Below are 19287 nucleotides of genomic sequence, written 5' to 3'. Positions count from 1 at the left end.
GGGTATGGGGGTGGGTGCTGGGAGGTGCCCCAACTCGCGCTCCCCGATTCGGAAGCTCTTAAGTTATTAACAAAGTAAGGGCTGGTCTCCGGGGAGGCAAGACCGTCCCCATTCCACCAAGCCCCTCTTCCCTGCCCGGGGTCTGCGCGCCTTTGGTGGTCAGCGTAGCCCGTCCCAGCTCCGGAGGGCTTAGGATACCTGGACCGCGGATCGAGCGCCTCTGGCCACAGCCGCTTTGCACGCGCTGGTCTGACATAACAGATAGTTAATTGGGGCCTTCGAAGTCAAGGACTGAGGTGAGCAGAGGAGTCCCCCAGTCCTGCCCTCGCCTCCTGACTTCGTCTCTTCCGCGTGTTGAGTTCCAGCTGCGCTCAAAGGCAAAGCCATTTGAGGTGAAAGACGCGAGTGCGAATTCGTTTTCGGGCGGGAGGATGCTTACACGTGCTGGGATCGCGAGCTCTTTTATAGGTGTACGGTGCGGAAAACTCCCTCGTGGGTGCAGGTTAATGCACTGCACACTCCGCTGGGACTAAGCATTTAGTTCTGTCGAGGTGGGCGCTGCCCGGGGTAACATGGGCCCGGCGGGTGAGTAGGAAGCAGAATACTGAAGTGCATCATCCGGGAAGCCAGAGCTCCAAAGTCTAGTCCAACCCTCAGCTATTTTCCGTAGAACACGACATTGGGGTATAGGAGGCTGCACCTAAAAAAGATATGGGCGAGAAAAACATGATAGAAAACAATGAGCTGGAGGTCTGGCCTGCCTCTGGGCTTCTTGCCCTCGCGGCCTCCGCAGGCTGGGGGCAGTTTGAATCTAGCTCAGTGCTGTCCCCAGACCGCTGCCGGCTCTGCCTGGGTCGGGGTGCCCCTAGCTCAAGGGGAAACCACCAGTAGCGGCGCAGCATCTTCTGCTCCCCGCCTTGGGATCTAAGACCCAGACAAGGCCTCATAAGAGGACCTGGGTGGTTCAAACCGCAGACCATACTCAGGACTGGGAGGTAAAGGAAGTCTGTCTTTCCCAAGCGTCTTCAGCTGCTTCCTGGGGATCCTTAGGCAGGGACTGCGACCTGTGAGTGGAATCATCATCTCAGCCGTTTTTATTTGTTTGTTTTGTTTTGTTTGTGCCCTGTGTGGGGCTCTCTTGGGTCAAGGGCAGTACACTTTGTTGGTGTCAACAAACACAACACTTAGGAGACCAGGCTTTGCAGTCCGACTGTCCTGAGTCTGAGCTCAGAGAACTGGCTTTCTCCCTCTGCACAGTCTTGGTTCTTGGCCCCGGTGACCGGCCAGGCTCTAGGGGTTCAGGGAGCTGATGAGGGGGAGAAGGAGAGAGTCCTCTGCTGTCTGCTGCTTCTCTGGCCTTTTCAGAAGGTGCCAGCGATTTGGCAGTTGGGCTGTTACAGAGACAAACTTTCTAAAACTACCTTCTCCCCCTGTTCTTGAAGTTATTTCAACCCCCCACCACACACAGACACATCCTTTTATTTTTATTTTATTTTATTTTATTTTATTTTTACTAAATCATAGCTGTGTACATCGACACATCCTTTTCTCTGTCTCCTCCTCCCACTTCCTTGGAAAATGTAACAGGTAGGGAAAGCCCTGTGTCTGTAACACAGCAGGAAGCTAAATGCCTGGGGAAGGGGTTTCCCTAGTGTTTCTTTCTGAAGTTGCTGATAATACCGATTGCCAAGGGAGTTCGGCTTTTTGGCGAGTGAACTGGCTGAGCCCAGGGCACTCAGGCTGTGTGCACCTCGCGCGAACGTGGTGTGACCTGTGTGTCCCTCTGCTTCGGGACCCTTGGCTCTGCTGGGGGCCGGGATCAAGTTCCTGAGCAAACAGAAGAGTAGGACAAATGATCTTGCTTCATTATCCTCCCTAACTCACTATCACCTGTCTTTCCTTCGCTATGTGGTCGGTAAAGGCTGCGGAGTGGGAGTGGTGAACGATCCCGGGGCTGCCCCTCCTGGATTTAGGAACCGCCGGGGGGCGGAGGAGAGTCAAAGGGGCATCCGCTTCTTCTGAAGGAGGGTCGGGTTTACCTCCCGCAGACCGCGGGAGGGAAGAGCTTAGAGCTGATAGCTCTCCGGGATGGCTCTTTCAGCAAGTAATTCTGCGGCTGGATCTAGAGCTGGTGACAAACTCTCGGTGATGGCGACCAGGCAGGGCAGCGAGTTGATTAACCTCCCGGTTATCAAGTTGATTAACCTCCCGGCCTTGTCGGTAGTGAGTTGTCCCCTCTTCTTTCAGCCTCCCTCTCCCTCCAGAAATTGGGGTGCTCCTTTCAAAGAAAGACCCAAGTCTCGAGACCTGGGCCCTTCCTTGCCTCCGCGCGTCCTTTCCTCTGAGCGGGGCGGGGGCAACCCGGGGACAGCGCGCGGACCTGTCCGTTCTAGACGCCGCCTCAAAGATTCGAGTTCACTGGCCCAGGGGCCCCCGGGCGACCTCCCCCTTTCCCGCAACCACTTGTCTGAAACTTACCAGATTCCAACCTTAAGGCAGGAAAAAAAGTCTTTCATATACAAACCGATCACGGTATTTGCAGATAATTGCGAATGTCAAATACCCGGGCGTGATGACAAAGTGCAGAGATTGCCAGGGCCCAGGGCCGGAGCTCGGCCTTAGGGGCGGGGGCTGCTGGCGGGGCTCCCAGGCCACCTCAAGCTTGCCAGGGGCAGGCCTGAGGGGGAGGAAGAGCAATCAGCCGCAGCTGCCCACAGACCTTTTCTCTTAAGACGGCTACCACCCCTCTGCCGGTGGAGCTGATTCAGGAATACATTTAACCGAGTCCACGTTGGAGCCCCGCTCAGGAAGACAGTGCGGCGCGAGAGTGGATACTGCACAAATCCAATTCTCACCCAGATGCAAAAACACCCCAAGCAAGATGGGATTGATGGGCATCAGTTGGACGCTGAACTCCAATGCAAAGGGCCAAGCTGCCCTCCCAAAGCTAACTCCTTGTGGCCTGGCAGGAGGGGTAAAAGCAGAGTCACAGGCCACTTTGGGACTCATGGCTGCCTCTTCCTAATGCTGAGGTTGGGTTTTCACGGAAATAAAGATGAATATTTTAAGAATAAAGGAAGAAGAATAAATAAAATGCTCGACCAACCACACTTGACCCACCTAGCCAAGTCCTCCTACTCTGGTTGTAGGAGGCCGTCCAGGTGCCCTCAGAGCCAAGGCTGTCAAGGACTCAGCAACAGCAAAGGTGGCTGCCTTCAGGACAACTCTTCTGAGACCCCCACCTTCTCTCAGAATGTTTTCTAAAAAATAGAAAAGGGGGAGTTACTCCTTGTGGATTCCAAATCTACTGAAAATTGAGGGGATCATAGGTGATACGATGAAGTTGATGTCAGATGTGTGGCTTCCCAGAATCAGAATTGAGGGTGGTGAGGACAAAGACACTGGAAGCAAGTGGAGCACTCCAGGCAATGCACCTCATGCTGAGTTATGAAGCATGAACCACAGTCACCAAGGCTCTCATCTTGGGGTTCTGGGTCCCAGATTAATGTGGTAGTGGTGCCAGTATAGGGGTAGAAGAGAATGCTGAAAGCCTGATAGATCTTGACCTATGCTCCCTTTCCTTTCCAAGGGCCAAAGAAGCTGGTGGGAATACTTCCCAAGCAGAAGGAAAAAAGTCTAACGGAGTCCCTATCCCCCTTCCATTGAGTGGCTGAAGTCAGAGCATCCCTGGAAGCCCTTAAAGTTTTACATTCCAATTGTCTGAGGTTTCTAAGGATGACAAATTTCAAAAACGCCTGGCTACCACCCAGCACCTAAGGCTGAGAATTGAGGCAAGGGAAGGCTGCTGGATAAAAGCTGCTTGGAAAAATGAAGATAATTGCCTCCCCCTTTTTTGCCACTGCTAAAATTGCTGGGTTGAGACAAGGGAGGGCTCAGGCTAAGGCCCCCAGCTGAAGAGCGCTCCAGTGGTCAGAAAACCTCATCTGGAGAAATTGGGGGCCTGACTCTTTAGCCACCAGCCACCAGGAGTGCTCTGGGCATTCACACCTTCATGCCCTGTTCAGAAAGGCCTCAGTCTGTCTGAAAGACCTGACTTGTGGTCTCCCAGGTCAAGCAAGGTGGACTGGCCTAGGTACCACGAGGCCAATGTAGAAGAACAAAAGCATAGCTCCTGCATGTGGGTAGCCAGCCAGAACCTCACATGTGTAAGATGTGATTCTATTTGACTTTCCAAATCAAAGTGCATTGATTGGAGTCCAGAGAGTTCACAGCACATAACTATTTTAATTAAACTTGCTATAAACAGACAAATCACTTCTTACTCTTGTACACAGAGCTTAGGGAGATGACACAGGGTCTGGCAAAAGCCAGACTTGGGGAATAATCTTTAAAAATAATTTTAAAAGGAGTGTGAAATAGGTAAAGACAGAAAAAGGATAAATGGTGTTTCCACCTTTTCAGAAAATAGCTGAACTGAAACCAAAACACAGGATAGCAGGGAAATAATGCGGGGATGATACTCTAGGTTCTCAGAACAGTTAGGGTGGGACCGGTAGTGGAAAGGCAGGGAGCTGGAGATACCATTAGTTGTTTGGGAAGATGGAGGTGCACTTCACTGAGGCTCTGAGTTACTCTACTCAGCACTTTCCTTCCCAATCCTTCCATCTTTCCTTGCCCTGGTTTGACTTCCTGGTACTTGGAGGACAGCGCTGGATGAATAACATGTCCAGCTTGGGAGACAAGGGGCAGCCTTGAGTGCACTGAGCATGTGCACTGTGGCAGGCCACTAGGAGCCAGAAGATGGCCCCATCTGGAAAGGATAGGAAGTTATAGTAGCCCAGGCAGGAGGAGGTGGGAAGGAAAGTTGTCTGTATCCCTCTGGGAAAGCAGATAATGGAGATCTTAAACCCACAGCTTAAGATCTCCTTCTGTTGCAGCCAAATGCCAACATGGACAGAGGCAATCTTGAAAAGGTTTAGGTACCCTAGTGCCGTGCCCCCAGCCCAAGGTGCAGAGGAAAGGTTAGGGGAGTGGTGGCATTGGGAAGGATGGACCCAATGCCTTCCTCCTCTTAGAATATGCAAAGAGCAGGGGCTTTCTGAATAAATCTAGGTCTCTGGTAATTACCTAACAGAGATAGCCCACCGCAGACTTTGGTTTTCACAGCTTTAAACTAGACAAACTAAGGGAATCCCATCAATTTCCTTGCTAAAGGTGGACAAGAAAAGTTCTCCAGGTATTTAAACAGAGGAGATATGAGTGCACAGGTTTGGGTGTGTTCCAGGTGATTTCAAAAGCTAGCTTTCCCCCACCTTGGTTTGCAAACTTGAGTTCCCATTTCTTTTCATTGACTATTTAGCATCTGACCCCAACAAAAATCTGATTCAGAAATACTCATCATTTCGTTAGACTGACATTCACAGACACTAGTAATGTTGTATTTGATAAGGAATTTAATTCCAGTAAATTTTAGCACAACAATTTTCTAAAAAGTCCTTTTAACCATGTTTTTAACTTCCAACAACAGTAATAACAAATATATATTGCTATGGCTAGAGAGAAACATTCTTAGATTGCCTTTAGATTTCACAGATTTTGTATAGGTACCAGCAACTCCGTAGACGCCAACGAATGTATTATTTACAATTGTTGTTCATGAAAGGACTTTTATATTTTTAAATTGGGGCATGGTTCCCAGGTGGAAAAATTCCTTACAATTAAGAACTGCTTTCAAAAAGATTAGAAAATTGAAAAAAATTAGCACGTATGATACAGCATACAAATCTTTACTAAAAAAAAAACGGATATTATTAAAATCCTTAAGATGAAGTCAGACTAAAGTGAAGTTAATTAAAATGCAAACTATGAGGGAAACACTGTAGTTGTCTTTCTGTTACATCCAACTGAGGGCAATCTATAGAAACTCCACCCCCCTTCTTTTATATTTGTATTGTGACTTGAATTGTCATCATTTTTCTCTTCTGAAATAATAACAGTTCACCTTTCAAAATTCTTCACTCTCAGAGAGAATGGTGATTGTTTTTGAGAGGGAGGACTTTTGAAACAAACAACTTTCACTCATTCACACTCAGATTTGCACACCACAAACACGCAGATTTTGAAAACATTGTCTCTCAATGAGTGGAGGGGGGAGAGAGAAACTAGAGCTTAGGTAACCAACAGATCCGATTACTAAGGCTTTATTGATACTAAAAAGAAAAGTTGCCCTCATAAAATTTATCTGAGCTTATTAGTTATTTAAATCAGCCCTAGGGCTGGACCAGCGACGCCTCAGGCTTCTGGAGGCTTCTGGAGGTAACCAGCCTGCACCCGCACCCTGACCCGCCGCCCCTCGCTACGTATCGGGTACTAGGGGCCAAAGCTGGCACAACGAACGAGGTGAGACATTTGACAGGGGTGCTGGGCCTGGCATGCTTGGCGAAAGCTCCGTGGCCTAAGGTAGGACACCCGGTATCAGACGTTAGAAATGAACAGGTCACAGCCAATAACCAGGGCGCAAGGGAGCAGGCCAAGCGGACGCGGAGCGCGGGATCTCGTCCAGACGACCGCGCTGCTTCACCTCGCGCACTGCGACCCCGCCCGGAACATGAGTTTTGGGGCAGCTAGCCAGCCATAGGACCGTTCTTGGGTCCAAGACTCGGTACTGTTTTGTGTGGGGCTGAGAGCTTTGCAACTGGGTGGCCACCGGTTGAATTTGTACTTTTCTAGGTTGTTGTTCCTTTGAATAGTTGATAGTCCCACGGCGTGACTGCGTGCGCGCGCGCGCCGGTGTGTGTGTTTGTGTGTGTGCGTGTGTATGTATGTACGCGCGCGTGTGGTTGGGGTGGGGGGACTGAACAGTTGCATTTATTTAAAATAAGCTCCAGACTACTCAGTGAAGTCCTCTAAACCCATCGTGGGGGCTCCCCAAATCCCGACGCGGATCTGGGACAGCGGAAAGCAATGCCTAGCTCTATCGCAGGGCCCCGAGGGAAGGCACCGCGGGGTGGGGAAGAACTGAGACCCAGGACATCCCAGTCTCAGCCACCTGGGCCTTAGCCTAGAGGTCAGGCCTTAATGGATTGAGACGGTGTCCGGGGGGATTCGTGAGTCCCAGAGAACAGGCGAAGCGCCAGCTCGGGAAGCCCTTTAAGTTCTCCGCTACTCCGTGCGGGTTTGAACCGCGGGATAAACAGGACCGCCCTGGTCCCCCTGTCCCAGTAAGTGTCTGGGACCTTGGGTCCTGCAGTAGGCTTTCTCGCCCTCTTGGGCATGGTTCCAGACCTGCGCGGCCCAGAGCTGCCTTGCGTTGGGGAAACAACTCCCGCTTGGGCCGCCTCGGGCCGGCAGCCTGCGTTTACCTGCGGTAGGCACAGATTTCAAGACACAGGCCGGCCTGTCTGAAGTTTGGGGTGTGGATGGGGTTGTCGAGGCTTGCACAATCCAGCTGTCCCAACCAAGGGGTTGGGGTATTTTGAGGGCCGGGCGTTTTGCGCGCGCCAATGCATTCTTGTGTTGAGCGGTCTGGTGGTGCCCCGGGCTGGGGACCTGCCCATTTCCCGCTACATCCTTAACCGGTGTACTAGAGGCGAAGCTAACGAGCTGGCTCCGGGACGCGACAGTCAGAGCCGGAGCCGCAGATTTCGGCTGCAGCCCACGCGGTGGCGCTGTCGGAAGAGGACGCCTGGGCTCGGGGCCGGGACCCGGGAAGTGACCCAGGCTCTAGGGTGGCGGGATCTTGACCGCAAGTTGAGCCTGCGGATTCTTCGCGCCCACCTTGAGCCCCAGTCCTTCTGCTTCACTCGGTGTTTTCCGCCGGGAAACGCAGTGGGTCGCGAGCGCAACTCCTGGCTCCAACCCCCTCTACTCTGAGGTGGGGGCAAAAAGTCAGAGGTGAATCCTTCGGTGTTTCCTTCTTGGCCTCTTGGCCTTGTTACTCCAGTCGTATGCAGTTGATTTTTATAAAGTAGATTAGCAGGGTGGTCATTCTCTCGCTGCACTGCTGCAGGAGATCCACCTTTTGACTCTTGAAAAAGAACGAAGGGACCAGGGAATCCAGAGGGGAGTTGCCAGGTGTCGCTGGGGTGGTGCTGGAGCCCCAAGGCCCTCCGCCTTCCCGGGCCCTCAGCCGCAGCCCCAGAAAGGACTTAACAGATCTTCCAACCACCGACTCTTTCGGACTCTCCCCGCTCTGAAACCTGTCTTCTCGATTTCCTCCTCCCAGGGTAGGCAGTGCCCACACAAGACACCCATCTCCAACACCTGGGACCCCAGTGCAGAAAGCTCTCTGTCCTCGCCCGAGGCAGGTTCTTTGCCAACCTTCGCGCCTCCTTTTCCGCCCTCTGGGCCTCTGCATTGTGGGTCCCGCTGGACCCTTGACCCTCCAGCCTCTTGGTGCTCTGCTCACCGCCTTATGAGGACTAGTTGCCCACCACCCTCCCTCAATCGAGTCATCTCCCTGGGGCGCATCTCCCTGTCCAGGCCTCAGGTACTCATCCATTTTCAGACCGGAGGAGGACCTCTACCTTCCCTACCTCTGGCCAGAGACAGATTCCTCACCACTTCGCCCCCGCCCAACGTGCCCCGAGCCGCTGGGGGAGGCAGGAGTAACTTGTCCTTTGCCTGGAGAGGGATGGAATTTGTCCGGCTCTGATGCCAACGAGGAAGGCGTGCGGATAACCAAGTAAGTGTCCCCCGCCCCTGGGCTTCGGTCAGTCCCCAGACGTCCAGAGCAGTCTGGGGAAGGGCTGCAGCCCATCCAAGTCCACCTGTCCTTGAAAGCCCGTCCCCCTCCTGGCATCCTGGCCCTTGTCCTCTTCGTGCATCCGATTTCGAGTCCAAGCCTCCCTCCCCCCCCCCACGCCCCACTGTTACACCGTCCGAGAAAGTTGTTGGTCGCCCAACTGTCGGTCGGCAGTCCGCGGCGGAAATTGGCTTCAGAGCTAGCGTGGGCTTTATTTGAAAGAAGTGATTCCCTCCCGCCCTCCTCCCACCCCTAACAGGGCAAGCACAGGGGAAGAGGCAGGCCAGTCTTAGTTTCTAGAAACCGTCGAAGGCTTTAAATGCTGGCACGTCCCATAGAGTTTTCCCGGTGTGTTCCGGGGTAGATGGAAAACGCGTCACAACTTTCCGTGCTCTCTAAGAGACAGCGTATTGAGGGAGGGTCTCTTTGCCTGAATGACCAACTTGAAAACCAGGGAGTCTGGGTATGGATGGAGGCCGAGAGCCAAAGTCCGGTGCCTGGCACCCTGCGCCCGGACGTCCGGCCTAGGCCGTCCAGAGAGGGCATGCAAGGAATGATGGTTGACCACGGTCGAAAGCACGCATGACAAAACCTCAGTGTCAACAAACAGAAATCAAGAAATATTGTCACTACAAGTGCAGGCCATAAGAGAAAGAAAAAGAAAGGCCTGACAAGAGGGAAAAGGAGAAAAGGGAATAAGAAAAACCATACACATTTAAGCTCACAGTATAAAGATCGGTTGATTTTTAAAATACCAAATTTCAGTGTGTTTATGAAAGACAGGAAACCTTTTACTAAATGACATAAGAAAAAAATTGAGAGATGGGAGATGAAGGGAGGAGGAAATGTCTGTGAGAAGTCCGTGAGTCTCAGGATGAAAATGTCAGTGAGAAGCAAACCGAGGGATAAAAATGTCCCCCAGATTTGAACTTTACGTTTTGAACACTGAAGCAAACTATCTCAATATGTAAAAATGGGTTTTGGAACAAAGTATTAAAAAAAAAAGACAAATGTAATGAAAAGAATTCTTTTCTTGGGTGTGATTTTGTTTCAAAAGTGTTTGGAAATAAAGCATTTGAGGAATACAAAACGAAACCAAACAAAACTTTGAATCATCAAATTTATTTACTGTTTTAAAAACTAGAAAATCCTAGCGAAAGGTAAAAAAAAATCTCTGTCGAAATCAAACATGCTGGAAATAATCGCTTACTTCAGTTGAAATAAGGTCAATACAAAAATTGTGCAGTGAAAAGAATATGTATGTAATTTGAAACAGAAAAGGCCTTTATTAGGGATAAAACCCAAGGGAGGGGGGAAATCCTGACCAGGCATACATCACAAAACTTAGAATTCTCCTTTTTTGAAACGGAAGAAATTTGTAAAATGTGTTACTAAACATAAATCTACATTTAAAATACAATTCTGGTAATAATTTCATTTGAGATTTTCTTCTATGGTTAGTACAATTTTAAACAATTCAGGGTTTTTGTCTAAAATGATATGTTTTTTAAAATATCAAAATCGGACAAGAAAGTCCAAAAAGAGGAAAATCAATGACTTTTAAAGCAAACTAGCCACAATGTACATTTAATTGTATTTAATTGTACATTTTATTTAAATAACCCTTCTCAGGGGTTTAATAATTTAGAATCAATAGTTCCCTTCAAAACATAATAAAATATTTACACTTTATAAAATATTAACCGATTAACAATACGGCCGGCCGTGTTGTTTATAAGAGTGTAACTTAAGTCCTGTAATCATGCTGTTGACACAAGCCTGTGAGGTTAGCAAAGTGATCCTTAACAAAATGTAAATGAAGATCTTCAGACAGTGGTGTTTATAAAATAGCTCATTAATGACTTAGGATTGAATCGCTCCAACCATTCGCATCATCAGATATAATAATAGTGACGAATCAGACAGGAAAGATCCTGGCTAAACCATTTGCATTTTTTTCCAGAAGTACTGAAGTCCTAATATCACCAATTCTTCTAAGTTCCTGGACATTGATTCGGAGGATTCCACAGTTCAACAGAAAGGTAAGGAAGGAAACAGCCTTATTATCGTTAAGATATCAACGAGAAATACGTTTCCCCTCATTTTGAAAACGGGCAAAGATGGACAGTGGTAATTGGTTTTTGCAACACCCCCTTCCCATTTCGAGGTGACAGTACAGATTTTTAAAAGTTTGTGGATCAGACTTACAGTTTGTTTCTTTGCAGCCAGAAACCTTTTAGCTACCACCACGGGTTTATTTACTTGAGCCACTTTGCTCTCCTCAACTTCGAGTTGTGCATTTTCTCCTACTCGTTTGGCTGCGGGTGGGGGTGGGATGCGGGGGGCGGAGGATAGGGCTTGAGTAAGAAAAACAGGGAAAGGAAAATACTGCCCCAAACTCTCAGAGTGGCTCCCTTAATTTACTATCCTGTTGGTTTCCTTTCTCGTCTGGGCTCCGACCGCCCCACAGGTCGTCTCCCGCTCTTCAGAAACTTGTTGGGCGGTGCCTGGGTTCGGGGTTCACTGAGACTTAAGCCGGGGGCAGGTTTCGTTTCTGGGACCCTTTCTCTTCCAGAAGCTCTCAAGCCTCCCAGGCTATGCGCACGCCGCCACAAGAGAGATGCGGCGAGTGGACTGCGGCCTGGTCTCGGGCACCATCAGCGGATGCGGTTTTCCGCGGTCTCCGAACTCACGGCAATTTCCAGTATTGCCTCCGAGCGCGTTTCCCGAAACCGAACTTAGTTTGGCCCTCTGGCGCCGCCGTAGAGTCAATGCTTCTTAAGGGGGACCGGTGGCTCAGGCGGCGAGACGTGGGAGAGCCCTCGGGATCCAGGGAAATTAGGAGGGAGAGCCTAAGTGTGGGGGAGAGACAGGCGGCACAGCCAGTTGAGGGGGTTTCTCCGGCTTCAAGGCCAGCGGGGACGAGTCCATATTTTCTTGTCCAAGGTCCCTGCGGCTAATGTCCGCCGACGCCCCAGGCACCTCGCGGGGGCTGCGGCCCCTGCCCACGTGCTTTTCCTTAAGGAGGCCCCGCGCTTAAGCGGGATCTGTGGGACAAAAGCGCGGCCAGAAGCCGGCCTGCTCGGCTAGTGATCGTGCCACCTTAAAACAGTACCGCGGCCGGAGTCGGGCTGCGGGCGGCCGCGGGAGTCGGCAAAAGTTTGTGGCTCTCTTACGCCTTCGCAGGATCTGCTGGGGACGCTTCAGCACAGCCTCTTCGTCCTAGGGGAGGCTGAGTCCTCACCGCACAGGTCTGCTCGGCCCGCAGCCCAAAGGTCCAGCAGCTCGGATTCCTCAGTACCCTCAGTCCCACAGCCCTGAGGACTGGCACCTTCGCCGCTCTCACTCCCACAGCGTCACGGCCTCCTGGCGGCCGGGGCTGCGAGCGCTCCAGGGATGCCATCTAGGGATGCATCCCACCCTCCGCCCACCACGCAACCCCCTCTCCTCTGCCACCCACTGCCCGGCGGGCAATGGCCCTGCTCCTGCCATTCGGGACACCTGGGCTATTGTTCCGGACTCGCGGCCGTGCCAGTTCTGAGAGAGAAGCGGCCTTCCCTGCGCGCGCGGCAGCTCGGAGGGCGGCCAGCCGGGACGGTCGGCTCCCCTCGGAGGGGGAGCTCGCAGGCTCCGCGAAAAGTTGCTCCGAGGGGCGGAGGCGGTGGGCGGAGGCGGTGGGTGGGGGAGGCGATAGCCCTCCTATCTCCAAAGTCGAAAGTACTCTGCTCAGTTAACGGAGCCTGGAGCCCCGGCAGCCGCGGCAGCCTGCTGCGTGTGGGTCTGCGCCTCAGCCGGCAGACGCGGCACCCAGCGCCTGCCTTGTCGCCGCCGCCTCCGCCCGGGGACTAGGGCGCCTACGGGTTGGGCGAGGCGGCCGCACCCTGGACCCAACACAAGGAGGACTAGACCCCGGGCCCCGGTGCCCGCCTGCGCCCAGACGCACCCACCCGCCGGCCTCGGCCACCACCTCGCGTCGCATTTGGTCCTCTGCCATCTGTCCTTCGCTGCCCAGTGCACGAGGTCCTCGCCACCTCGCTCCGACCGCCGACTCTCCTCTTCCTCCTCCCTCTCAGCCTCCCACCCACCCCTCGCCTGTCCCTCTGCCTCCTCCGCAGCCCCGCCGCCGTTGGGTCGCCTAGCTCACGGCGATTGATTGATTGATGTTTAATTTCCTGCCAGGCGGGGCCCTCCTCCCCCCGCAACCTCCCCAGCCTTCCTCCCCGCCCCCCACTCCCCTCCTCCCTTGCGGTGGACCAGTCTGGCTTGGGTTTGGATCCGTCCCCCCCAATCCCGAAATAACCCATAGACTTCCCCTACCCCCACCCCAAATTATTATTTTGAAGGCGCTAGATCTGGGGACGGAAAGGGGGAGGGGGAGAAATCGGAAACCGAGGACAACCCAAAAGGACTCACTTTGCCTGATGACTCAACGCAACTAATAATCATCTCCCTGTCAGTGTGTCTCTCTCTGCGGCTTGTCAGTGAGTCCGGCTCTGGCTGTTGGCAGAGGCTGCCGACAGGGGAGAGGCTGGAGGTGACAGCTTAGGCGGCCGCTGCGTTTCCTCGCGCGCGGTCCGGGGTCCCTGCGCCTTCTCGGTTCTTGGTGGCACCGGCCTCGCCGCTCTGGCTGCGCCTTCTCGCAACCTAGCGGCCCTAGGAACCGGCAGGCCTGGCCCGCCGCCGCCGCTGCCTCCCGGTTCTCAGCCCTTTCTCTCCAGAACGGGTCTCCTTTCCCAAGGTGTGAAAAGGCTCTTTCAGCCTCCTTCTCTCTTCCCCCCTCCTTCGCGGTCCCCTCCCCCGCTCTCTCGGGTGTCCCTTTGGAGGAGTCCTTTCCCTCTTCTCCTCCTCCTCCCCCTCCCCTCCTCCCCTCCCCCCCATCATCATAACAACCATCACCGCACCAGAAGAAGACACCCTGACCCAGGACCTTAAACGTTAAGACCGGGGGAAGAGGAAAGGGGAAGGAGTAAAGAGAAAGAAAGAAGACTGGGACAACACTGCAGAGCAAAGCACCAGAAACTTTCCACCCTGGATTCTCTACTTTTGCTCCATGGACAGAGCTCCAGCCAGCCAAGTTTCAGGCAGACCGTGAACAGTAAGTACGCAGGGCGAGGACACCCGCGCCGCGCTTGAGAGTTCGGAGAAGCCCCAGGCGGGCTAAGTTCCCTCCCCGCCGCTCTTGCACTCTCAGCCAGCGAAGTCGGGAATGCAGGCGAGACCTTCGCTCGCAGCCCTCCCTCAGGTCTCCGTATCCCGCATCTTTCCTTTCACCTCCCCTGTGACACCCCACCTCATCTCCTTGACCCGTGCCGCACGGTTTTTCCCGCGGCCAGAGCTCCCGGGAGGGTTCCCAGCGCCCTAAGTTGTGCCGGGATCCTGCTTCCCGCGGGTGTCAGTAACAATGCAAGCGCCGATTCATCAGGTGTTTCCCCTGCTTACCCGCCCCCCCCAAAATCGAGGGGTGCCTAGACCTGCGGCTTCTGTGAGAAGCGCACTGCTAACCAAGCAACCCAGAGGAAAACTTTCTGGAGCGATTTAAAAAATGGGGTTGATGAAGTCTGCTCCTGCATCTAAGTGTAAATGCTTTTTGTTTTTGGGTTTTATACTGAGGAACTTTTAAAAAACACTCAAGATGGGATGAAGAACGCTCCATAATAACGACTGTAGCACCCGCTCTTGTGATGGAGGTTTTTCTTTAGGTTATTCTAATAAATACCTCCAAGTGTTTGGATGCTTATTAATGTGGAATTAGAATTGATTTTATGCAAAGTCCAAGTGTCTAGGACTTGCTCCGTAAAAGGTAAATGTGGGGATTCATTCGAGGGTCCTTTTCCCCCTGGTCTTTGGCTCCTGCCTAGCCATTCACAGCGCATTTATCAGGGGCTTAATTCGGTTGTGGACTTGTGTGCATCCCCAACTCCCTTCCCAAGTGTGTGGAACGTCGTCTTCTGAGTTTATTTCTTTCGTAACCCTGACCCCCATACGGTGAGGCTGTCGCGCTGTGAACGGTTTATGCCAATCCTATCCCAATGAATGGGCCACTTTCAGGCGCTGATGGGCGCTGACCTCGGCCGTGTCACCGAAGGCCAACTTCTGGCGAGCAGCGAATGGGCAGCGTCGGAGCACCTCAAGCCTTGGGCTTCCTCTGGGACCAGTATCCCGTCTCGGGCCCCTCGGCAGCGTGGGAGGAAGTTTGTTTGGCTGTGGTGCTGGCTCTGCCACTGGCCTGAACATCTATCACGTGTGTGAGCGGTTTTCCCTCTTTTTTTCCCTCCCCCTTTCCTCTCCCCCCACCCCCTCCCTAGGTCCCTGTGCGTTTTATTGCGACCTGCCGGTGGGAACTTTGTCTCCGAGTCGGAGCAGCATGGAGCGGCGGAGCGAGAGCCCGTGTCTGCGGGACAGCCCCGACCGGCGGAGCGGCAGCCCAGACGTCAAGGGGCCTCCCCCAGTGAAGGTGGCCCGGCTGGAGCAGAACGGCAGCCCCATGGGAGCCCGCGGGAGGCCCAACGGCGCAGTGGCCAAGGCCGTGGGAGGTAACAGCTTGGAGTAGGGAGGCGCGCGCAGCCCGCGGCCCAGTGATAATGGCCCGGGTGTCAGGGTTCAGGTTGATTAGGCGCTGTGGCGGTGTAGGATTACAGGAAGTGAATTCCAGGTTGCCAAATAATGCCTCGGTCGCCTCTCATCTGCAACTGGTAGCTTCATCTCGAGTTAAAACAAGAAAGTGGTTTACCCAGAGGGTGGCATTTTTTGGGCACTTTGCCACTGTGTGCTGAGGTGTTGGCAGGTTTATGTCACAGCCAGCTAACTGTTTTCTAGATTTTCCTAGAGAGCTCTTTAGTGATTTAACTCTTTTGCCTTCCAGAGTATCTGTTGTAGGGATGAAGTTTAGGTGCGTTTGCTTTTATGGACTAAAACAGTCGTTAGTGCCCAGGGTAGTACAAGAGTGTTGGGGTTTGTAGTTAGGGCAGAGCTTCAAGACAAGTGAATGACAATTGGGAATATTTCCTGACACATTTCAAGTGGGAAATAAAGAATCAACCTAAGTTTATCAGGTCCGTAGAAACTTTAATGGTAAAGTTTGTAGTTTGGTCTGTACAGTTTGGTCCTATGCATTTGTAACTTTGTTATGAATTATATAGGACAACAGGTAAAAATAACAGTAGGTTTATTGGGTACTTATATTAGCTACATGCTGTTTTTCTTCCCGAGAATTTAATTTTATTTAAAGAAAATATTTTGTAGTTTTTATCACTTAAACAACTATTTTCTTTTAAACTGATTAGGCACAGTGATCTTAGAAAATAAAGATATGAGGAAAATTTAAACATTAAAATATTTGGAGTTTGTATGCTATTTGCTTAGTTGTCTTTTACATATAAATATACAATTCTACATTGCATGCAGATTTCTTTGTGTTTGGGATAAGTCACTAGTTTAATCTTCTTCTTATTTTTTTTACTTCTAAGATTTTTTTGCCCTAGTATTTTCAGCAGGAACCCATTTAATACAATTCTTTATGTTAGCCCACCCCAGGCAACTTTGGCAAACCTATAAATGATAAGCTCCCACTCCCATGACCCTAGTATCCATTTTGTTTATTTTAAAGTACATACTTCACTGTAAATGTCTACTCTATTTTAAAGAGTTAAATGCATACATTTTATAAAATGACTTTTTTTTTTTGTTTTTACTTATTTTACTACTTTTTCTTCGTGATAGACTTTCAGGTTGGTTTGACTTAGTTCTTCATGTTAATAACTTTGTCCTGTCAATCTTTAAGTTATTCGTCTATAGTGGCTTGTGTATCTCTCCTTTTAGGGACTTGAAAATATATTTTAATGAAGGAAAGGAATACTTGACAGTTCTGTAACCCACTTTTTGAAAGTGAGGCTTATTAATGCTTTGTTTTGAGACAGGAGCAATAACTTCAGGCCTTTCCTATCATCATTTGATATATGCATATTAGAAAAATAGTGAATATGGTGGGACCAAGCATAAGATGATTTGGAAATCTTTTGAGGCAATGTGTTCCAGAGTGGCCTTATGTGTAAAGAAAAAACTTGGAGTTAAAATTTGGTCTTTTTCTGAAGAGCTAGTAGAATTCACTAAATTGAAAGAAGTCTCTAACGTTTTAGAATGTAATTGTTAATAATGGTACTTTCCTAAAATAAAGTTGTTGTTTTCCTTCTTTATAGTACAGCAGTATGAAAGAAACTGCCTTGTTCTGTTGACTAAAGATACTTCTAGTTTTAAATAGTGGTTGCTTTTCAGATTTTCTGAGACTAAATTCACATTTGATTACTTATTATAAATTTGATACGAAGTAAAATTATGGTCTTGAAGAATAATACATGTTTCAACCAACTGCCTTAGATACTTTCTCTAAGGTTTAATTTAGTAATAGCAAAGGTCTTATTAGCTGCTTCTCAAACAGAATAAAGATGGCATTTTTTTGCCTCAATATGTGTCATATACAGTCTCTAAAAGTAAAGTGTTTAAAATAGTTTATGTTTTGTGGAATTTTAAAGTTTTTTTAAAAATCATTTATTCCATATAGCATAATACAGTGTTTGGAAAGAGATTGATTAATTTAGAAAACTTCAGAATGTAACAACTTAGGATATAAAATTTTGAGAGTGTAAAGTTTTCTTATTGAATATTAATGATTATTTTGTAGGCTTAAGTTTATATAGTTTTCAAGTGTACATTAAGATGCTAATAATTTCATTTCTTTGTAACTTTTAATCATGTATATAGATTAGAGAAAACCAAGTCATTTTTAAAAGGCATACTCTAAATTTTTAAAAATATTTAAAATATATTTCTTGTTAGAATTTTTTTTATAATGAAAGGGGGTTTTTGAACATAGGGTAAATTTAAAATAGATCATATGTCTATCACCCTGTGTCCTTTGTTTAAATTTTCTTTATAAAGCAACAGAATAAACATAGATATCTATGAAAGTTATTTATAGCTCTTCATCATTTTTCAGTTATACATTATAGTTTTATCAGTGTTGCAAAGGTAGATATAATAAAACTTGTCTTAAAAATAGAGCTTAAAACTTGGGGGTACATATTTGTTAATTTTAATGTTCTTTCTTAAAAACTATCTCCTTAAGAAGACGGGAAATCAAGTTAATTGGTTTCTCAACAAAATAGCAATTTATTTTACTGTTTTTGAGAAGTAGTAAGGTAAATAAAGGTTTCTGAATGTATTCGCTGCAATAGTAAAATCTGTTGCTGTTACTGTATTTTTTTAGGAGAGGGAAATTGCTGTTTTTTTTTAAGAAGATCTAAGTATTCATAAAAGGGAGGCATTATTTTAGTGTGTGAATTTATGTAGTAGAGGCAGTAGATATACTGTCACAGTCTTCAAGGTTGTGTTTTAATAGGGGACTTAAAAGTTAGCTCATTGTTTACAATGTGGTTAGCTTTAGAAGACTGCATTAGAAACTAGATCAGTTTTGCTTTGTCTTTCCAACACTTTCTAGTATTTTTTTTTTTTGCTCTTATCTAAGCAGTATGTTTTAAAGCTTGTACGTAATAAAATATAAGTGCTCAGATGTGTATGATAGTCAGCTTTTATGGAAGGTCCTTGGTGGGGGAAAAAGGCTACTATCTCTTTAAAAAACATATGAAAGCTGGGAGAGAGTTTAGAGCAAGCAAGAACACTATGGTGTTGACAGCTTTATATCCCTGCTGGGTAACATTCACTTACTAGAATTGGCGTCCCCTCTCAGCTAGTAATTCACTCCATAAGGATTCTGAAAAAGGATGATTAATGGTGGGAAAATTTATATTTGTGAAATTGTTGATTAAAACTTAACAGATCTATTTGAAGATTTAGAAAAGGAAGAGATCATTAAGAATAATGGAAATAGAAAATAAGAGTCAGATGATGTTTTTCACTATTACTAGCATAAGTATCTAAAATGTTCTGCTGTATGGAATGCTCCAGCCACGCAACCTACAGCATAAAATGAAAGTGATGCCAGTCAAGTTTCCAGAGGAAGTAAGGCATTCCGCTTTCCTCCTGTGCTGCTGAAGGTGCTAGCCAGTTGTGCTTTAACAGCGATAAATTTTTGTGCTTTATTCATTGTTAACACTAGCATTTTAGTTTTTAATGTTTGGCTTAAAGAAAAACTTTCAGACAGCTTTATTTAAACTGAAGGAACAGCACTCGAATATACCAAATGGTGTATTTGCTGATAGGAGGTATTAAACATCAGAATCATTCTGATATTTTTTATTTTCCTGTGAATTTTTATGATTTTTTTGGTGTTAAATGTTCTAGATTCTAGGGAAAAATGCTTAGACATTAGGAATATCTTTTAGGATATTTGCTTCTTTTGAAAAAAATTTGCTTATTTTTGAAAAATAATTTGAGTTTTACAAATAACAATTTAATTTTGTTGAAGAACTTATATCTAGTTTACCTGAAGAAGACTTCTTGCTACCAGGCAGCCCTTTCAAGACTATAACTGTCTGTGGAAAAGGGGAAAAAAATCATGATGCAGTACACACCGATGTATTCAAATAGGGAAGCAAATGTGATCAAGATTGTTAGTCAGGGCCTCATTT

General features: G+C 48.6%; 1 protein-coding gene across 2 annotated transcripts in view; it reads left to right on the top strand.

Moving 5' to 3' along the window:
- Window positions 1–8623: 8623 nt before the first annotated feature.
- The window catches only part of SATB2 (SATB homeobox 2), a 188201-nt gene continuing 177537 nt past the window's right edge, over window positions 8624–19287 (top strand). The window contains exons 1-3 of one of the 2 annotated variants that reach the window (XM_053598062.1): window positions 8624–8644; window positions 10668–10746; window positions 15010–15237. In XM_053598062.1, the coding sequence (XP_053454037.1) occupies window positions 15069–15237 (169 nt within the window). In that variant the 5' untranslated portion in view covers window positions 8624–8644; window positions 10668–10746; window positions 15010–15068. Of the gene's footprint in view, window positions 8645–10667; window positions 10747–13012; window positions 13800–15009; window positions 15238–19287 lie in introns of those variants that run through there. The other variant, XM_053598061.1, reaches the window with a different exon arrangement.

This window comes from Nycticebus coucang, chromosome 7 (genome assembly GCF_027406575.1).
Source record: "Nycticebus coucang isolate mNycCou1 chromosome 7, mNycCou1.pri, whole genome shotgun sequence".
Lineage (NCBI taxonomy): Eukaryota > Metazoa > Chordata > Mammalia > Primates > Lorisidae > Nycticebus > Nycticebus coucang.
The sequence above is the reverse complement of the archived record's forward strand: the minus strand, read 5'-3'. Positions and strand labels throughout refer to the sequence as shown.